Raw genomic sequence first — 18,743 nt, forward strand, 5'->3', positions numbered from 1 at the left:
ATGATGCGGGTGGTAGTGCTGCTCTGCGTTATTGGGTTCGCTATAAGCAGCCCTCCTGTATCAAAAAGCAGGAAGCAGATTGAAGACTTTCGGGCAGCGTTGGAAAACAGTAGGATCGGTAAGTCAACAATATTTTAATAGTACCTATCGCGCGGTTTCACCCGCGATATGTTAATAAAATATAGCCCAAGCTACTCACTGATAACGTAGCTTTCCATTGGTGAAGGAATTTTCAAAAGCGGTTTAATGGTTTAGTTGTGAAACCGTAACAAAATAAGTGTAGAGAATTAAAAAAATACTTGTAGCATTATAATATAGCACAGCGCTAACTTATTTGTTAGTTTGGAAAAAGCGCTCTGTTTTTCAGCTCAGCCCCTGTTGCCAAGTGGCACGTCGATTCTCTCGATTACGTGACCTGTCGAAAGCAATTTTTCTAGTTTTCGAAGCGATGTTTATGGGTTGGATCATTTGGCTCATCCAACCCATAAACATCGCTCGTTGCTCGCTGCTTTGGATTCTGTGGATTGCCGATATAGAAGGCTCATCGATAACGAGGCGCTAACTAGTGCTAAATTGCAATCGTTGGAACATCGCCGAAAGGTTATCTGTCGGTTTGCTATCTGCGGTTGATCTAGTTCTTGCCTATATAATATAAAAAATGCCGCTTTGGCTAAGAATTACACCACGGAATATTACCTAGCTTTCTGTTAAACAATATAACCATAGAGTTATGAGAATTACTCCTATACACATTTATACAATATGATCATGTAAAATTATTTTTCGCAGATGATGGAGTTCTGCTAGACTCTCGCATTCTAGCGAACCCCAAAGCCAATATTTGGGAGAACAGCGGCAAGTACGAAGGCGATATTCTTCTCGACGACAATCAAATCGAAGCCCTGGTGTCGGATTATGCAGGGGTTGACAGCAGCAACAGAGCAGCCTTCGTCGTCGCCAACACAAGATGGCCCGGAAATGTCATGCTCTTCGATATTTCCAGTGAATTTAGTAAGCGTTATTATTATCTACGTTGACCAAGTGGTTTTAGGTTTTAACTATATTACTAGAATCATATTATTCGCCAGCGGGGAGGAGGTCCCCGATATCTGATGTTACCCGGGCGTGCGTTCTAATAACTCAAAATTAAAATCAAAACCATTTATTTCAAGTAGGCTCAGTTTACAAGCACTTTTGACACGTCAGTTGACTATTTTTAAAGATTCTACCACCGGTTCGGAAGGCAGGTTCTGCTGAGAAGAAACCGGCAAGAAACTCAACAGTTGCCCTTTTTAAAAAATCATACAGTATTATAATTTACAATTGATGATAACATTACAATTTCTTATAGTTTTACTTTTTGTGTGAAGGTGGAAGCTGATCCAATGGCCTCCAAGCGCTTTTATCTTTAAGGAACTCATCAATGTTGTAGTAACCTCGACTAAGTAAATGTTTTTTAACACATTGCTTAAAGCTATGCATTGGCATGTCCATCACAGTCTTGGGGACACACATTCACTCACAGCCTCGGGAGCGCCCGGACTGGTAAACTCAGGCCAAACTATATTACTAGAATCCAAACACTTACACAAACAACACACGTATTCACCGCTGGAGACGAGAACCCCGATATCTGACGTTACCCGGGCGTGGGTTCTATAACTCACAACCTCGGGGGCTCGCTTTCAGTCAGAGATGCCGTTAGAGAATCATTCCACCCTTTGTTTTTCTACGTCTTCAACTTTCGGGCCTCATCAAGCGACGCTTACACACACATAAAACCCCCGGCGACGTCGCTGCGGACCCAATCTGGAACCTATCTAAAAATCCGGGAAAAACCAAAGTGGTAATCGACGGGTCGTGTCGTGAGCCGCTTATCGATATTTTAGTGGAAGAGCGACCTCTTACCACGCTCTGTTACCAATATAATAATTGAAATTGTTTGTTTCTTCAGACGCTCGAGAACGGGATCTTATTATAATGGGAATGCGTTGGGTGGAGCATTTCTCGTGCGTGAGATTCCGTCAGCGAATCAATGAACGCAACTACGTATTGATTACTGTAAGTTGTTAGCTTATGAAATATTTAAAGAAGTTACTAAGTTAGTAAGTTCTCTTTACCGCTCCCATGACGCTAGTGTTCCACAGGGTGGTGTGCTAACCCCTCTTCTTTTTTCTATTTAGGCTGTGGACTTCTTAACGATGAAATTTAGGCGAATCAAATAGCAAATCTCAAAGGTTATTAGTAAATACAAATAAGTCACAGAAGTTAAAATAATAATAAAATTTCTTCTTTATCTCCAATTACTTTGATGGTACAATGTAACTGTATATCAGTACCGATAAACACCTTAGCACTAACATGGACAGCAATTTGTGTGTTTCACAACAAGCACTTTGTTCTATAGCAATTGAAAACAAACATAATGCAAAGAAGTAGAAAACGTATGAACGATTTTACCAGCAGACTCTCTCTTGTTTCTGCATTGGTTCTCAACAGAGAGGTCGGTTCAACTTCCACAATAAGTCCATTTAGAATTTCATGTTTTCATTGGCGTAGGTCAGGCTTCAGCCGTGACTAAATTCTTGTTATAGTTCAAATGCCTTTATATATATTTACTTTTCAGGGAAGACCAACTGGATGCTACGCACACGTAGGGTTTTCAAACAATCGCGGCGTTCACACTCTGAACTTGGCTCGTCCAGGATGTATGCACAACATGATCATCATCCACGAACTGCTGCATAACCTCGGCTTCTTCCACATGCAATCCGCTTACGAAAGATACAACTATGTACGCATCAACTGGGCTAACATTCGACAAGGTAATCTAAATCTATAAAAGCGAAAGGTCACTCATTACTATTTCGAAAATCACTTGACGTAGAAAGTTGAAATTTGGGAGGATGGTAGTTTATAAGAAAGGATTTACGACGTTACGAATTTAATGTGAAGGTACTAACTCTAGCGTAGGTTTGCCACGAAGCTATAAGCTGACTTGAGACTTGATTCCTCACGATATATCAAAATATCAAACAATCACGCTTTATGTATAGACAATTGAGGATCTGTACCCTTGAAACTAAAACCTTTCAAAACCACTACGGTCCAATCTCCATGATTGGCTGCCCATGGAAGGCCGACAAAATTTCAACCTTCTTAAAATTCGTATTTCTGACTATCTCAGACCGTCAAATTAATCCTCAATAGCTCAATGTTAAAAATGACGGACTCATCAAACTATTCGTCATAATTAGCGCTGACATTAAAATTTACTCCCATAAACAGAAGAGAAATGAATAAAACTAGTGTTTAATGCGTCTTTGTACCCGAGTTGTTACCGACACGTTACAACCTTTCCGTCGTGATTTGGTTAAAACAATGAATGCTCAGAACGCGTCATGGCTTTTCTCCATTGCCACAACGCCTTAAGATCGAATAGCATGTCAGCTACAACACAAATTTCGCTAGTCGGTCTTTCTGTGATTGCCACAACGCGTATGGCGCGTTTTCATTAAAGCCACAACACGATTTTCGCCATGTGGATGTTTTACTGTGATCACAACGCGTCGTGAGCCATTTTTCCGCTCACTGAGCATTTTCGATCTTTGAGCGTATTATTTCTGTGAGTAAATTAAATTTTCCATCGTTACAGGGTCGGCCCACAACTTTTACCGCATGCAACGCAGTCAAGTGAATCTCTTAGGTCTTCCCTATGAGTACCAAAGCTGCATGCACTATAGTACGCATGCATTTAGTATCAACGGGCAACCAACTATAGTGGCTACCAGGGTAAGATATTGAGAGTACCTACTTATATAGACATAGTTACACTCATAAATGTGCGACCCCGCACTAGGAAGCGTAGTGTTGGTCAACCTCCCAACAGGTGGACTGACGACATCAAGCGAGTCGCAGAGAATCGCTGGATAAAGACGACTCAGCCCTTGTAGCCAAGTAGCACGACGATTCTCTTTCTACGATCGCAAACGCTTCAAAAACTAGAAAAATGTATGAGAATGACAGATCTTGATCACTTGATATGTCGATAGCAAATGTCATTTGTGTGTTGTTGTTGGACGATATTTGGAAGTTCCTACAAAATGCCTACGTTCTGCAATAGACGTCCATCGGCTGACGTGATGATGATGATGATTGATGACACTGAAAAAAATAAGCTATTTAAATGAGCTACTTACGCTCGCAAATTACTACTTGCTACAGATGCAGTATACGTAAAATAGATGCGGTATACTTAGTAATTGTGCACCTTACCGTGACGTTGAGAAGAACATTATTATTTGTGCAATTATTATGGAAATTGCATAAATAATTAACGCCTAATATAATGAAATTACAAAAAAAAATATCTAATTTAAATCTAAACGCGAAGGCTGCAATTCTATTGGGCATTTTGGTGTGTGGCACAATTTAAAAATGAACATTTTTTCTTTCTTTCTTTATAAACTAATGTTATAGGTAAATCTAAACTAAAAAAAACATTATGTCATAGATAAGATTTTTTGTTCGTGTGTTACGAATAGACTTTAAAACTAAACTAACTGGCCCAATTTACTTAGATAATTCTTTTACTAATGGAGCACTGTAATAGTAGCAAGTATAAAATAGGCTATATTCTATCACTGTATTCTAATGGAAATGGACACTACGCGAGGGACACCGCTGGGGGGCTGCTAGTCTACCTAGGGCGTATTAAATTGTGTAAAACGCATAAAACTCCTCCAAGTCCAGAGAGTATTGGCCTCGAACCTTGCCCGACCCACCAAGTTGTCATGGTGATAATCAGTCCTGGATAAGCCTATAAGCTATATAAGTAATTGCTTACGGTATCCCTTTTTTGGAGGCACTACTGAGAAAAAAAAATGAGCACTTGAAAGTTACAAAATTCGCGCGTCCTTTTTTAACCGACTTGAAAAAAAGGAGGAGGCTCTGAACTCGACGCGTATGTTTTTTTTAATGATTGTTATCTCACTTCACCATTTCACCAAATTTAAAAATTCCTTCGCTTCCTCACTACATCTTCCAGCTTGACTATATTTTCGTCGGTCCTTAAGGTGCGTGCGTTAAATATTGCCAGGTCTAGTCGTCGGGGTTGGCAGCGGATCTCCCCTGGAGATTCTTGACATCCCTTGCCCCGCTGTTACCACCTCTGCCAGAACCGAAAAGCGGGGTCATTATTTTTTCGTTTAAAAGAGTATTCTTCCACATTGGTCCTATTACATGTTCACGAAAATTGATTTAGTGTTAAAATCGAATCTAATCGAAAATATCTTTGAATCTAATGAAATGCGTCTTTGAAGACGGTTCCATTTCTTTGTAAAAAGATTATTAAATGGATTTTTATAGGAAAAGATTATTGGGGCATCAAGTTTCCTTAATATGGCACTGGTGATAATCTAAATATTTTTACAGAGTTTCTCGGGAACGATGGGTCACATGGTCTACGTCACCCACTGGGACTGGGTAAGGCTGCGCCGACACTACAACTGTCCTGGAGCGTGGAATGAGAGGGACATGCAGGAGTTAAAGGAAGAGGTGGATCGCACACGACCTTTGATGTACTCTTCACTACCACAAACTGAAGCCGTTGACAAAGAGATTGAGAGCACTTTGTAATTTATCAAAAAGTTATAACGAATGCAACAAGTTTATTACTCAGATCGATTTAAAACGTTTTAAATAAAATTCTGCAGTTTTAAACCATTTTAAACGGTTTAAAACTCGACTACGAAAATAAAATAATACGAAGTCATAAACATATATGGTTTAAAACTGAAAAAAATGTTTTTTTTTGGTGCTTAAACGGGGTTTTTTGCTTTAAATGGATTGGTTTAACCTTACATCTATAACTCAGACCAATTATTAACTTCTATTGCACTTCTATCGCTCTGAAATTCACCAACAAAATTGTCTCATAGCTTTTTGAGCGGGACGAGGTAAACTCGCATCGAAAATATTTAACACCAATAAATATATTATCCTGTGTCTATCTGTGTCTATACACACAGCTATGAATTTTATATTGTACTTATCGTACTAATCGCTTAATCGTTTTAGCCATAAACACGTGTGATTATAACACAATGAAACATCGATTCTATAGATGCAGTTTGTATGTATACGTTCGATCATGATCATATATTTTTGACAGATGGGTAACCTCTAGCGATGCAGGTCATAGAGAAGGTAATTGGTCTGGGATTTATTGTGAATAAAAGCACATTATATAAAAGTCAAAGTTGTTTTATTTCACAGTTATTTTTGTTTTTTAAGGTCTGATAAATACAAAAATATAAAGCCGTGACAGTGGATATGACCTCTGCCTCCGATTCCGGTGGGTTCGAATCCGGTCCGGGTCATGCACTTCCAACTTTTCAATTGTGTGCATTTTAAGAAATTCAATATCACGTGTCTCAAACGGTGAAGGAAAAACAAAAATTTCTTAATGGCAACAAAGCAACAAGGTACAAGCGTTGGCGTTAGTAGAAAGAGAATCGACGTGACACATGGCACGTGCATGAATTATCGACAGTTTTGATTGTATTGTAACTTTTTGTTACAAAACCAAAAAAATAAAAAAAAACATACCAATAACCGTGCCGAAATGTTATTGTTATTGAGGATAAAATTCCATCACTTACGCCCCGACATATGCCGATCGTTCCTTAAAACCCTTAAAATACTTATCGGCAGAGCAGACTAAACGGTACTTCTGATAACGGAGAAGCCTTAGCCTCAGAGCAGGTTCTAAGCTTTACGTGTTAAGGTTGTCAGATACACAAAGTAACAGTATCGTTCATTACTGGAACGTTTAACTTACTAAAACAGTTGTACCCTCTAACTACAATATTAATCAAGTATAGCGCTGATACTATCAGATGTAAGCCAAGGTTAACTATCATATAGCAAGGAGTCAGCCACCAGCGGATATTGGATTCGAACCGATTCCAGTAGGGTTAAAGACGTCTTTTACGGTAAACCAATACTCGCCATTCTCCGCTCGTGTTGGTTCCCGGCTAATTAATTAATAATGCAATGGTCAGACTATACGAATAACTCACCCACTAAACTTCTGATACACTATCACTATTTCTCTATGACTATTTAATAAATGGAAGACGAGTAAACATTCCGAGATCGCGATTACAACTGAGCTACTCAACTTGCAGGCAGTGTTGCCAGTTGGGTCTTGTGAGAAGTTACCCGAAATATTAAAAAAAGTAACCTTTTTGGGTAAAAAGTAACCTTTTCACTAACTACTCTTGCTATTTGCGTTCCACAGCATGGCTAAACCACCATTTCAGCCTCTGGGGGTTAAAGTAATTTTGGTTTTTTTTTTAAATATCTGTCTGTTACGAATACTAGCCATGTACTAAATTACTATAAACCGAAGGAGATTTTACTCGTAAATTATGTAAGGCCCTGATTGTTTGCCTTTTCCTCATGGGATAAAAAAAAATGCAATTAAAGCTTAGATACATAAATATAGGTGTCAAAGAATTAAAGAGCAAGAATTTAAAAAACAATTGACGTGAATAATAATTGATACTTGAATTTAAGAAATTCAATGTGACTGCAACTTACTTATTTCGCAACGTCAATTGTAACGTCTTCATTTATAATGAGATTGACACAGAAACATCGATGAGCCGATGAGTTCTTGAGCACTTGTCCGCATTTCTTAATTTAACGACCGCTCTGTTTTAGGTATACGAAATTGTCAGTTAATTCTAAAAATTCCGAAATATCAAGTAAAAGTAACCTTTTTATTAATGTAACCTAAAAGTTACCAATGCAGTCAAAAAATCACCTAAAAGGTTACAAAAGTAACCTTCTGGCAACACTGCTTGCAGGCTACAGTGTGACCAGGGTACCGGTCGCCCGCCATATATGACGCGATGCTTTTGGATCACGTGATCGTTTCCTATTGGTTGCGCGCTGTCACGTCCGGCGTGGTAGAAACCTTTTACAGTCTTGTTTAATTTACAATGCATAGTTAAAACCCAATTACTTGAAAACCTGTTTCTAATATTATCACAATAATTAACGTAGATTTTGCTAACCAATCAAATAACTCACTCGCCGACATACTCATACTCTGAACTTCAACCTGGGGTTTTTTCATAAATCTCTTAAATCTGTAGCAATCCATACTGTTTCTACATTTCGTACCTTGAGGGCTAATCCAATACGCTTATCACAGGATTGTGTCGTATAGCAACTTTGAACGTCATCGACCCTTTAAGACACTCAAAGATCACAAAAAACAGGGTCTGTATGACCTGATACTGTAAGGAGCGGGGGTCCTTACATAAAGACCCAAATAAAATTAAAACCCAAGTTTTTGAGTTATAACAAGATGGCGCCCTCAAATAAACTATGACATGACCGTTGACAGCAAACGTCAAAACGACTACTGCATTGAAAACGCCATCAATCCGCCATTATTACCCGTATTAGTGTTGCATTTCTTGGGAGATAATGAATATTATTTCGAAAGAATTAAAGTAAATTCGTAGATTTGACTAATCAAAAATAGTTTAAAAAAATATTTTCTTTTATTTCCACCAGGGTTTAATGACTGATGCTGAGCTCCATACAATTTTGGACCATCTCTTTTACCTACGCTAAGTTGGATAAGTCACGCGAGTGGAGTTAAATACGCTGGCAATTTAAGGTAATTTTGCTGAGTTTCGACTTTAGAAAATTAATATAACTTTTGTTATGGTGAAGCTACTACGTTCGTTCATGTTATCGTTAGCTTTTATAAGTTCTGTAAACCATAAAAAAATAGTATAAAATAGTGAAAAATTGTTTAACACAAAAATAACATACGGACTATCTAATGTGCCCTTTTTGCGTTTAAGTGCAAATATAGAAGCTGTATACCTTTGAAAAGGACTTCTCAAGAGCAATCCAATGATATGTATCTCATATATCTGCTAATAAATAAATTGATTGATTGATACTTATTACTTACCTTCTAACAACACCATTTGATGCAATGCCAGAAACGCAAAAGAATGCATTCAATCGGTTAAACAACATTGCCTATCTCTTATAGCTAATGAGGATTTGTCTTAAAGTAAATAACTAATGAGGATTTGTCACGCAGTGGGAAGTCCCATTTTTAGGAGACAATACCCATCAATAAAAATAAATCATGCACTTAGATGGAGGGTATCTAATCAGAATTTTTTAAAAGCTTAGTCGTAACACTATCTCGACTTGATTACATTAGTATCTGAGGTTTGACTATAAAAACAAACACAAATGTTTTTTAATGCATATCCTAAAATGATGAGGGTGATAGTGTTGCTCTCCCTCATAGGGTACGCAGTCTGCAGTCCCCCTGTGTCTAAGAGTAGGGACCAGATCGAAGCTTTCCGTGAAGCGTTGGAAAAGAGTAGGATTGGTAAGTTGACTTTTTATGTTCCTATTTCACTTAAAAATCTTTTAAACAAGTTAAACAAACTGAATATCGATAAAAGAATTATTTGGATCTCTCCTAGTCTTTTTCCCGCATAAATTTTTTTTTTAATTTTTAACTTCCCGCTAGTATTAGGTACTAATAAAAGATATTAAATTCACCCATTTTTAAAAATCGAGTTGTATCGATATGTTGATAATATTTTGAGGCCCTAGGAAGCTATTCCGTTCATCACTGTGTTGGCACCGCCTTCGAAGTGTTCAGAAGGTAGCCCATACGATGTTATTTTTCGCTTTTTAGTTTATTTTTATGATTTTGAAGTCGGGTAAATTTTTTTGTTAAAAAGATTTTATTTTCCGTTTTTAGTGGAAAGCATAGTGAACGAAAGCGCCACAGTACGGTAAAATTCGTTATTTTCATTTTAACACAAAACTACTGAACTGATTATCATGAAAATTAAATAGGACCAATCTGGAATTATGGTCTTTCAAAAAAAAAAAATAGAAGTTTGACTTTTTCTGACAATCTAGAGAAGACCCGTGATAACTCACTAGTCATATATGGTAGAATTATAAAATAAAACTTATAACACTTCCTGATAACGTAGTATTCTACTAGTGAAAGAGTTTAAAAATCGGGTTAGTAGTTCCGAAGAATGCCCCTTACCAAGAATTGTTACAAACTTACAAATTACCTTTATATAATATTAGTATAGATATAGATAAGCCCTTTCATTTGATACCCATATTGTAGAAGTACATTAAAAATAACAATTCCGTCATCTTGGGTGGTCTGCCATATTGTATTTAGAATAACGTCATATAATATATCGTGCATTGTCATCCAATCTTAACGTGTATGCAAAATTTCAGCTCAATCGGTTGAAGATATCTACTTCAAAATTGACCCCAAAGAATCCACCGTAACATCCTACATACATTGCAAGTTCAATAAAAGCTTTTAAAATAACAAAAAAAAATGGAACAAATATCGTTATAATATTTTAATTTGCAGATGATGGAGTCCTGTTAGATTCCCGTATTCTAGCGAACCCCAAAGCCTATAATTGGGAGAACAGCGGCAAGTTCGAAGGTGACATTATCCTCGATGACGACCAGGTTGAGGCCCTGGTGTCAGATTATGCCGGGGTCGAACAGAGTACCGGCAGCAGAGCTGCATTTACGGTTGCCAACACAAGATGGCCCGGAAACGTCATGATCTACGACTTCGCAGCGAACCATTTCAGTAAATAATAATTGTTATACCTTCTTTTTTTTTTAATAAATATACTTAAACAATACACATCACTACCTAGCCCCAAAGTAAGCATACAGTGTAGCTTGTGTTATGGGTACTAAGATAGTTGATATTATAATATTCATATACATTTATATACTACATATAAATACTTATATAATGTATAAATACTCACAGACACTGGAAAAAACCCATGCTCATCACACAAATATTTTCCAGTTGTGAGATTCGAACCCACGGCCGTGGATGTGATGTGGATGATGGATGTGGAAATTATCGGTTTAGTATTGTTTATTTCTTCAAAAAAGAACGTACTGTTCACTTAACTTCATCATCATCATCATCATATCAGCCGATGGACGTCCACTGCAGGACATAGGCCTTTTGTAGGGACTTCCAAACATTACGATACTGAGCCACCTGTATCCAGCGAATCCCTGCGACTCGCTTGATGTCGTCAGTCCACCTGGTGGGGGGTCGGCCAACACTGCGCTTACTAGTGCGGGGTCGCCATTCACTTAACTTAGAGTTAACATATCGTCATGCAGACAGCATACATTATCATAACAAAGTTTGAATTGCATAGTTTTTTCAATATTTTGTCCAAGTTTGTGTGGATATAGGATTTAATCCATTTCTTAAAAGCTTTTTTGTTGGTTAACTCCTTTGTTTGGCAGATTGTTATATAACTGAGCACCCTCGCATAATATGTTTTTATTTCCATAGGTTTTTGTCCGTGGTCGCCAAATATTAATTTTATATTTATTTCTGAAATTATGTAACGAATGAAAGGAGATTCGGCTCACTGCTGAGCTCGAGTTTCCTCTCAGAATGAGAGGGGTTAGGCCAAGTCCACCACGCTGGCCCAATGCGGATTGACAGACTTCACACACGCAGAGAATTAAGAAAATTCTCTGCGTGTGTGAAGGAAAAACATCGTGAGGAAACCTGTATACCAACAGGTTTCCTCACGATGTTTTTCCTTCACCGTTCGAGACACGTGATATTTAATTTCATAAAATGCACACAACTGAAATGTTTTTTGGATGGTGGGAGGCTTCGGCCTTGGCTAGTTACCACCCTACCGACAAAGAAGTACCTCCAAGCGATTTAGCGTTCCGGTACGATGTCGAGTAGAAACCGAAAAGGGGTGTGGATTTTCATCCTCCTCCTAACAAGTTAGCCCGCTTTCATCTTAGACTGCATCATCACTTACCATCAGGTGAGATAGTAGTCAAGGGCTAACTTGTAAAGGAGCGGATTCGAACCACTGGGCTATCACGGCTCTTGAAATTTCAATTAAATATTTAACTCATTCGTTGCTAGCCTATGTGGCTTCGGATTCCAAGGAACTGGGTTCGACTATGACTTTTTTGAGTAGGTATTGACCCGACCCAGATTCGAACCCACTACCTTGTGATTCGAAACTACATAGTCTAACCAGCAGTTGCTGCATTAGTCTCCAACAAATGATCCCCGCCCCGTTGGTCTATTGTCGTACCTACTCCTAGTACAGTCTTTCCCGACTAGTTGGAGGGAAATGGGGATATTGGTCATGTTATGAAAAACTAGCAGACGCCCGCGACTTCGTCCACGTGGAACTTAGTTTTTCACAAATCCCTCGGAAACCATGGTTTTTTCCGGGATAAAAAGTAGTCTATGTGTTAATCCAGGCTATAATATATCTTAACACCAAATTTCAGCTAATTCGGTTCAGTAGCTAAGGAGTAAAAGAGTAACAAACATTTAAGAGTAACAATTCATATCATCAAAAACTGATTTTCGCATATCTCGGGAAACCATGGATTTTTTCGGGATAAAAAGTAGCCTATGTGTTAATTCAGAGTAAAATCTATTTCCATTCCAAATTTCAAAAAAATCGCTTCAGAAGTAGCGGCGTTATAGATTAACAAACATCCAAACATACATACAAACTTTCGCTTTTATAATATAAGTAAGATAGTAAGATAGGATATGGCAAATATTCTTTAAATAAAAAAAAAAAAATTTTTTTGTTTAGCTAATGCTGAGAGGGACCGAATTTTAAATGGAATGCGCTGGGTGGAGCATTTCTCGTGCGTCAGATTCCGTCGGCGTACGAACGAACGCAACTTCGTACTGATTACCGTAAGTACGCATAAAGTAACTTCCTCATATTTAAATTTTAGCATATAAAGAACTTACTGATAATATGATATTTAGTACAGAAGTTCAAGTCTTTATTAGCTATATACCTATCTATTGCGTGCCACTGCCAAGGATTTGGATAAAATAAAGTCTTGATGTTAAGGAAACCTTAAATTAATATGAGTTTGACGGCCTCCGTGGCACAGTGAATTTACAAGACGGACCTAGGTTCGATCCCCGGTTAGACCGATTTTTTTAATCGGTCCAGGTCTGGCTGTTCTGACTACAGCCAAGCGATTTAGTGTTCTGGTACGAGGTTGTGTAGAAACAAAGGGGGTGTGTATTACATAAGGGATTAATACACGCCCGACACACACCTGGCCGGATTTTTAATGTCTGATTATGATGACCGGTTCACAAATTATAACATCTGAAAAAAGAACAATAAACGTCGTTTAATGAACGGCATCAGGATATAATTAGCCGGGCGATTTACCCAGATGGCTCCAACGTATGATCGATAGATCATAGATGACAACACCAATATAATAGGGATGATGACAGTTTTTTAAATTGTATATAAATTAAGAGTATGCTAATAGTAAAGCAATTTTGTAAAAGGAACAGGGTATCTGCGATCATTAGTTTCGGAGCTACAGGGATTTAAAGGGTCAGATTTGCGGCGCTGCCGCGGATCTCTGAAAAACGCCCAATACAAAATGGCTCGGACTAATGACGTCATAGGCAATGTAATGATCGTTAGATTTGTATGCGCGTTCAAACAAAATTACTAATATCTTTGTTATTTGTGCGTTTATGATTATAGTTCATTTATTAAAAAATGTCACATTTAATGTAAGGAAGCTAAAACTGTATTAATTTTTATCTAATTACGATAAAATATTTTTAATAGATTTTGAAATTTTATAATCTCATTTATTTTGCAAATATCCAGACAATCTTTGCTTTTTATGTATAAATTAGTTAACATTGACCTTATTTACCCAAATGTATCATAAAAATCAATATATTCAAACCTAGTCATCATCCCCATTATTGTTTATTATTTTATTTATTACCAGGGCAGAGCAACTGGTTGTTACGCGCACGTTGGGTTTTCAAGCAATCGCGGCACTCACACTCTGAACTTGGCTCCTCGAGGTTGTCTGTGGCACGCCATCATCATCCACGAATTGCTACACAACCTAGGGTTCTTCCACATGCAATCCGCCTTCGAGAGATACGATTTCGTACGCATCAACTGGGCTAACATACAATCAGGTGGGTCATAAAATTATCATTGAATTTTTTTTTTAAGGTTTCTGAGATATATTGAGAGAGAAATGATAGTTACAACACGGTTTACGATACGCCATTTAATTACACACAGCAAGATGACATCATTTATGTGACTTCCTACAAATGTTAACCTAGCATACATTACACCTCCCTTCCAAATCTATGGGTCCAAACCCACAACTTGTGCCGTTAGAATATTTCAGACCCTCAACAGTCCAAGTTTAAAGATGATTGCAAACATTGCACGTCTAAGTATATTGCATGACAATGTAATATTATGGTAACATGGAGCTGGTTTAATGATGGAGTTTAAAGAAGTCATTTGCTTCATGTTGAGTAGAACTTTGTACTTTAGATACAATGCAGGGTCTGATGATGTAGCTGGAAGGTGATTATAGGAAATACGTTATATCACGACATAATCCTATAGAGTTTGGGCTTGTTGGATTCGTCATTAAGAGTACTTTGCCTTTAGATAGTGACCAAAGTCTGATGATAACTAACTCTGTCATAAATCGATATAACCTCATCGAGTTTGAGCTGTAAATTGTAAATTGACTAGAGCTGAAAATCATAACAACGTAATGTCGGTGAAAAAGCAAGACCCTAACTGGTGTCAGAGAGATTATTAAATATTTATGTTACCTTAATTGCTTACAGGCACGGAACATAACTTCCAGCGCATGGCACAGAACCGCGTTAGTCTTCTAAGTCTTCCGTATGAATACGGAAGCTGCATGCATTACAGCAGCCACGCGTTTAGCACTAATGGACGACCTACTATTACGGCTACAAGGGTAAGATGATAAAGTTTGACACTTGTGTTTAGGGAAACTTGATTATGATTATGATGATTATAATAATATTATATAAAATAATAGGGATGATGACAGTTTTTTAAATTGTATATAAATTAAGAGTATACCAATAGTAAAGCAATTTTGTAAAAGGAACAGGGTATCTGCGATCATAACTTTCGGAGCTACAGGGATTTAAAGAGTCAGATTTGCGGCGCTGCCGCGGATCCCTGAAAAACGCTCCATACAAAATGGCTCGAAATAATGACGTCATAGGCAATGTAATGATCGTTAGATTTGTATGCGCGTTCAAACAAAATTACTAATATCTTTGTTATTTGTGCGTTTATGCTTATAGTTCATTTATTAAAAAATGTCACATTTAATGTAAGGAAGCTAAAACTGTATGAATTTTCATCTAATTACGATAAAATATTTTTAATAGTTTTTGAAATTTTATAATCTCATTTATTTTGCAAATATCCAGACAATCTTTGCTTTTTATGTATAAATTAGTTAACATTGACCTTATTTACCCGACTATATCATAAAAATCAATATATTCAAACCTAGTCATCATCCCCATTATCGTAAAACATCCTGGAAGTAATTAACAAGTAAATCTGGTAGGTTTGTTTAAGAAGCAAGTTTTTTTTGACTGAAGGGCGATAATAAGACAACATTTCGACCTTTTAAGTACTCTCTTTTAACTACTCAAAAGGATCATTTGATGTTGAAATTAACAGGAAATAATTCAGCTATTAAATTGCATAATTACCTACAAAACAAATTAACCGCGGATTGTAGCAAATTTCCTGCATTACAAAGACAAACAAATTAGTAGCTTTTTCAAGGACCATACCATAGTTACAGAGAAAACACTGTCTCCTATAACACAAACAGAGGGTAGTCCGATAAGATAGTTTACGTTTTATATTTCAGAGTTTCCAAGGAGTTATGGGCAACGATCATTACGTCACCCACTGGGACTGGCTGAGGCTTCGCAGACACTACAACTGCCCTGGAGCGTGGAATGAGAGGGATATCCAGGAGTTGAAGGAAGAGGTGGAGCGTACACGACCATTGATATACGACGTACCCCTACCAACTGAAGATGCTACCGATGAAACCAATGTATAACGTGATAATTGATATAAACGAACCAGTACCTAGTACCAATACCAGTCCCTGCATTCTGTAGTTGCAGCGATGTGACATCGCACATTTCCATGACAACATCGTTGATAGTAACATTTTATTTTTGACATCCCATAGAACTAAGTTCAAATTCTAATGAAATTTATTATAGGGGAATATTACATACACAAGTATAAGATATTGTAGTCACATACCTGTTACTTTATGACTGATGTATGTTAATTTTTAATAGGTATTTTATTACGGACCATAATAATTATTATATGCAGTGGAATACTATTTTGAGAATGTTATTCTAAGTATCAATTCGTCTATTATACACGTAGGTAATTGGTCTGAGAGTTTCATTTAAGTTCACTCGGAATTCGATTATTTTGTTTCCGAAATTATAAATAAAAATTTACATCAATACAATTTTGATAATATTTTATTCTAAATACTCTACTGTACTCTTAAGTAGGTAGCTTTGTAGTAACGCAACGCAAAATTATGTTTTTTGGTTTACAAAATTAAAACATTCAATATGAGTTTTATTTTTATTTAAAAAAAACATTGTTAGAAAATATTTCAATCCTTGTCCTCATTTTCACGTGTTAAATTTAAATAAAGATATACTTTTCAATATAGTTCTAAAAGAAAAATTGAGAAAATCAGCCATGAAAGAAATGAGGCTATCGGCTTAAAATTAACAGTAAGTACACTGACACGTAAATCACGTAATCCAAAGTAATGTCAAGAAGTTCTTTTCGTAGTCTGAAGAACTAAGGATAAAGCCAGATGCTACTGTCTATGTCTGGGAAAACGAAATACCAAATATTCTTCCTACAATCCAGGACTCTGTAAGTGGACAAAGTGTAACCACGATTGCTGTAAGCACTGCCTTTTAAATAGACGGTAGACATAATAAAGATCGATTACAAAAGACGTACTCCATCCATAGAAGTAGTAGTTAATAATAATGATAATTTTCTAAATGAGCATGACCAACAGCAAATAGGCAAAATAAAACGCTTGGAGTTACGATGACTGAGCCCGTAAGATAAGGTGTGGTTCTTCTAGCAAAGTTCTAGAGATAGCAAAGATAGTAAAGATGGCAAATATCATAAATATTGAAATTTTAGTCGTTTGGATTAGTAGTAGTAGTTTCATGAAAGATCGTATTGATACTGGTACTAATGTAGAACTTTTAAAACACATCATAATTATGATGTAGCATAAGACTTACAGAATGCTATTTATCTGTGATCTATCTAAAGCGTTCGATTGCGTTAATCATAGTGTGCCAACCTTAAGGTGCCAACAAAAATGTGGGATTTAATTTATGTGCCTCCTTTCTCCGCGATTAAACTCAAAAGGAAATAAAGTCGCAGGGAAAGACCTCCTTAATGAAATTTATAATAATAGTTCAATAGGGTTAAATTTTAAATTTCTAGTGAATATTAAAAAAATGCATCGAGTTTGGGACACTATTATGTCAGTTTCAACGCTGAATTCTTTGCTTGAAATGGCTTCAAGCAAAGAATTCAGCGACTGGCAGGGATAATAGGGACTAATAGGAAATGCTGAGTAAACAAAATGAGCAAAGTTTCTACTACCTAATATGAGGAAACAGAAGTCATTAGTATAAATGGATGATCACTAAAGATGGATAAACTTTTGTGAATACTTGAATATAAGTCAATAAGACCACTAAAGATGGAGAACTCCACAGTTTTCTTAGAGTGAACTAGAATCATAAGTTTCAATTAGGCTTAGATATGTTGGTATGGTTAAATATTGACAGGTTAAGTTCGGCCGCTTTTGCAGTTAGAAAGATTAAACAGTTAGCATAATATGTAGAAACTGCAAGACTTGTATAACTTACGTACTTTCTTAGTGCAATGTCTGATGTCATCGCATATCCCGGTAAAGGTATGAATAAGGTATGATTCTATTATTCCTTATGACGTTTATGCCATGCAAATAGAGCTGAGATAGGTGCGCGGAAGGACAAGGTTAAGGAGAATACGCGAAAAGAAACCGCGAACCATGTTAGTGGGGCGGTTTCCTTCCAAGCCGTCTTCCAGACTTCGGTCATCATCATTATCCAGCGATGGACGACCAGTATTGAATATTCTCTTGTAAGGACTTTCAAGGACCAAAGCATCCAGCGGCTCCCGATGACCTGCTTGATGTCATTTGTCCACCTAGTGGAGGTCAACCTACACTGCGCATCCCGGTGCGGGGTTTCCATTCCAGTAGGTACTTTAGGGCCCCTAGGTCGATCGAACTTCGAACTATACATATTGTATCCCGCGCATTGCGTCTTCAGGTTTGGGACTTTGGTTCTCCTGCCGATTTTATTTCTGATTCGAACACATGGATATGAGTATATCCAAGGAAGGAATAGAATATAAAGAAAGGATAAGCATAGTTCTCTCCATCGCCCACTGATTAAATCTTCTTCTTATCGGCCTATGGTTAGCGACTTAATCTCACATCAGTATTTCATATAAATAATGACATGACGTTATAACACCCATCAATAAAAGTAAAGTATTTAAGTATCTAATCAGTGAAAAGCTAAGTGCTAATACTATCTTAATTTGATTACACAAATATCTGAGGTTTGGCTATAAAAACAAACACAGATGCTTTATAATGCATATCCCAAT

General features: G+C 37.1%; 3 protein-coding genes across 3 annotated transcripts; all 3 read left to right on the forward strand.

The window, feature by feature from the left end:
* Window positions 1–2,059, forward strand: LOC112053397 (uncharacterized). Its single transcript, XM_024092797.2, has 2 exons — window positions 1–118; window positions 790–2,059. The coding sequence occupies exons 1-2, from the start codon at window positions 1–3 to the stop codon at window positions 1,035–1,037; spliced, it is 366 nt and encodes a 121-aa protein (XP_023948565.2). The 3' UTR covers window positions 1,038–2,059.
* A 660-nt stretch (window positions 2,060–2,719) lies between these two features.
* LOC112053398 (zinc metalloproteinase nas-4-like) lies at window positions 2,720–5,637 on the forward strand. The gene is made up of 3 exons (XM_052891601.1): window positions 2,720–2,825; window positions 3,656–3,792; window positions 5,434–5,637. The coding sequence occupies exons 1-3, from the start codon at window positions 2,720–2,722 to the stop codon at window positions 5,635–5,637; spliced, it is 447 nt and encodes a 148-aa protein (XP_052747561.1).
* Window positions 5,638–9,213: 3,576 nt separating this feature from the next.
* On the forward strand, window positions 9,214–16,235 carry LOC112056962 (astacin-like). The gene is made up of 6 exons (XM_052881180.1): window positions 9,214–9,436; window positions 10,466–10,696; window positions 12,729–12,835; window positions 13,918–14,116; window positions 14,795–14,931; window positions 15,874–16,235. Exons 1-6 carry the CDS (start codon window positions 9,295–9,297, stop codon window positions 16,069–16,071), a joined length of 1,014 nt encoding a protein of 337 aa, XP_052737140.1. The 5' UTR covers window positions 9,214–9,294; the 3' UTR covers window positions 16,072–16,235.
* Window positions 16,236–18,743: the final 2,508 nt, after the last annotated feature.

The sequence above is a fragment of the Bicyclus anynana genome, chromosome 4 (assembly GCF_947172395.1).
Source record: "Bicyclus anynana chromosome 4, ilBicAnyn1.1, whole genome shotgun sequence".
NCBI classification, from domain to species: domain Eukaryota; kingdom Metazoa; phylum Arthropoda; class Insecta; order Lepidoptera; family Nymphalidae; genus Bicyclus; species Bicyclus anynana.

Coding starts and splice junctions, on each gene's coding strand:
- LOC112053397 (XM_024092797.2), top strand. CDS start 1: ATGATGCGGGTGGTAGTGCTGCTCTGCGTTATTGGGTTCGCTATAAGC. Junction 119..789: donor GTTGGAAAACAGTAGGATCG/GTAAGTCAACAA, acceptor TATTTTTCGCAG/ATGATGGAGTTCTGCTAGAC.
- LOC112056962 (XM_052881180.1), top strand. CDS start 9,295: ATGTTTTTTAATGCATATCCTAAAATGATGAGGGTGATAGTGTTGCTC. Junction 9,437..10,465: donor GTTGGAAAAGAGTAGGATTG/GTAAGTTGACTT, acceptor TTTAATTTGCAG/ATGATGGAGTCCTGTTAGAT. Junction 14,932..15,873: donor CTACTATTACGGCTACAAGG/GTAAGATGATAA, acceptor TTTATATTTCAG/AGTTTCCAAGGAGTTATGGG.
- LOC112053398 (XM_052891601.1), top strand. CDS start 2,720: ATGATCATCATCCACGAACTGCTGCATAACCTCGGCTTCTTCCACATG. Junction 2,826..3,655: donor CTGGGCTAACATTCGACAAG/GTAATCTAAATC, acceptor CCATCGTTACAG/GGTCGGCCCACAACTTTTAC. Junction 3,793..5,433: donor CAACTATAGTGGCTACCAGG/GTAAGATATTGA, acceptor ATATTTTTACAG/AGTTTCTCGGGAACGATGGG.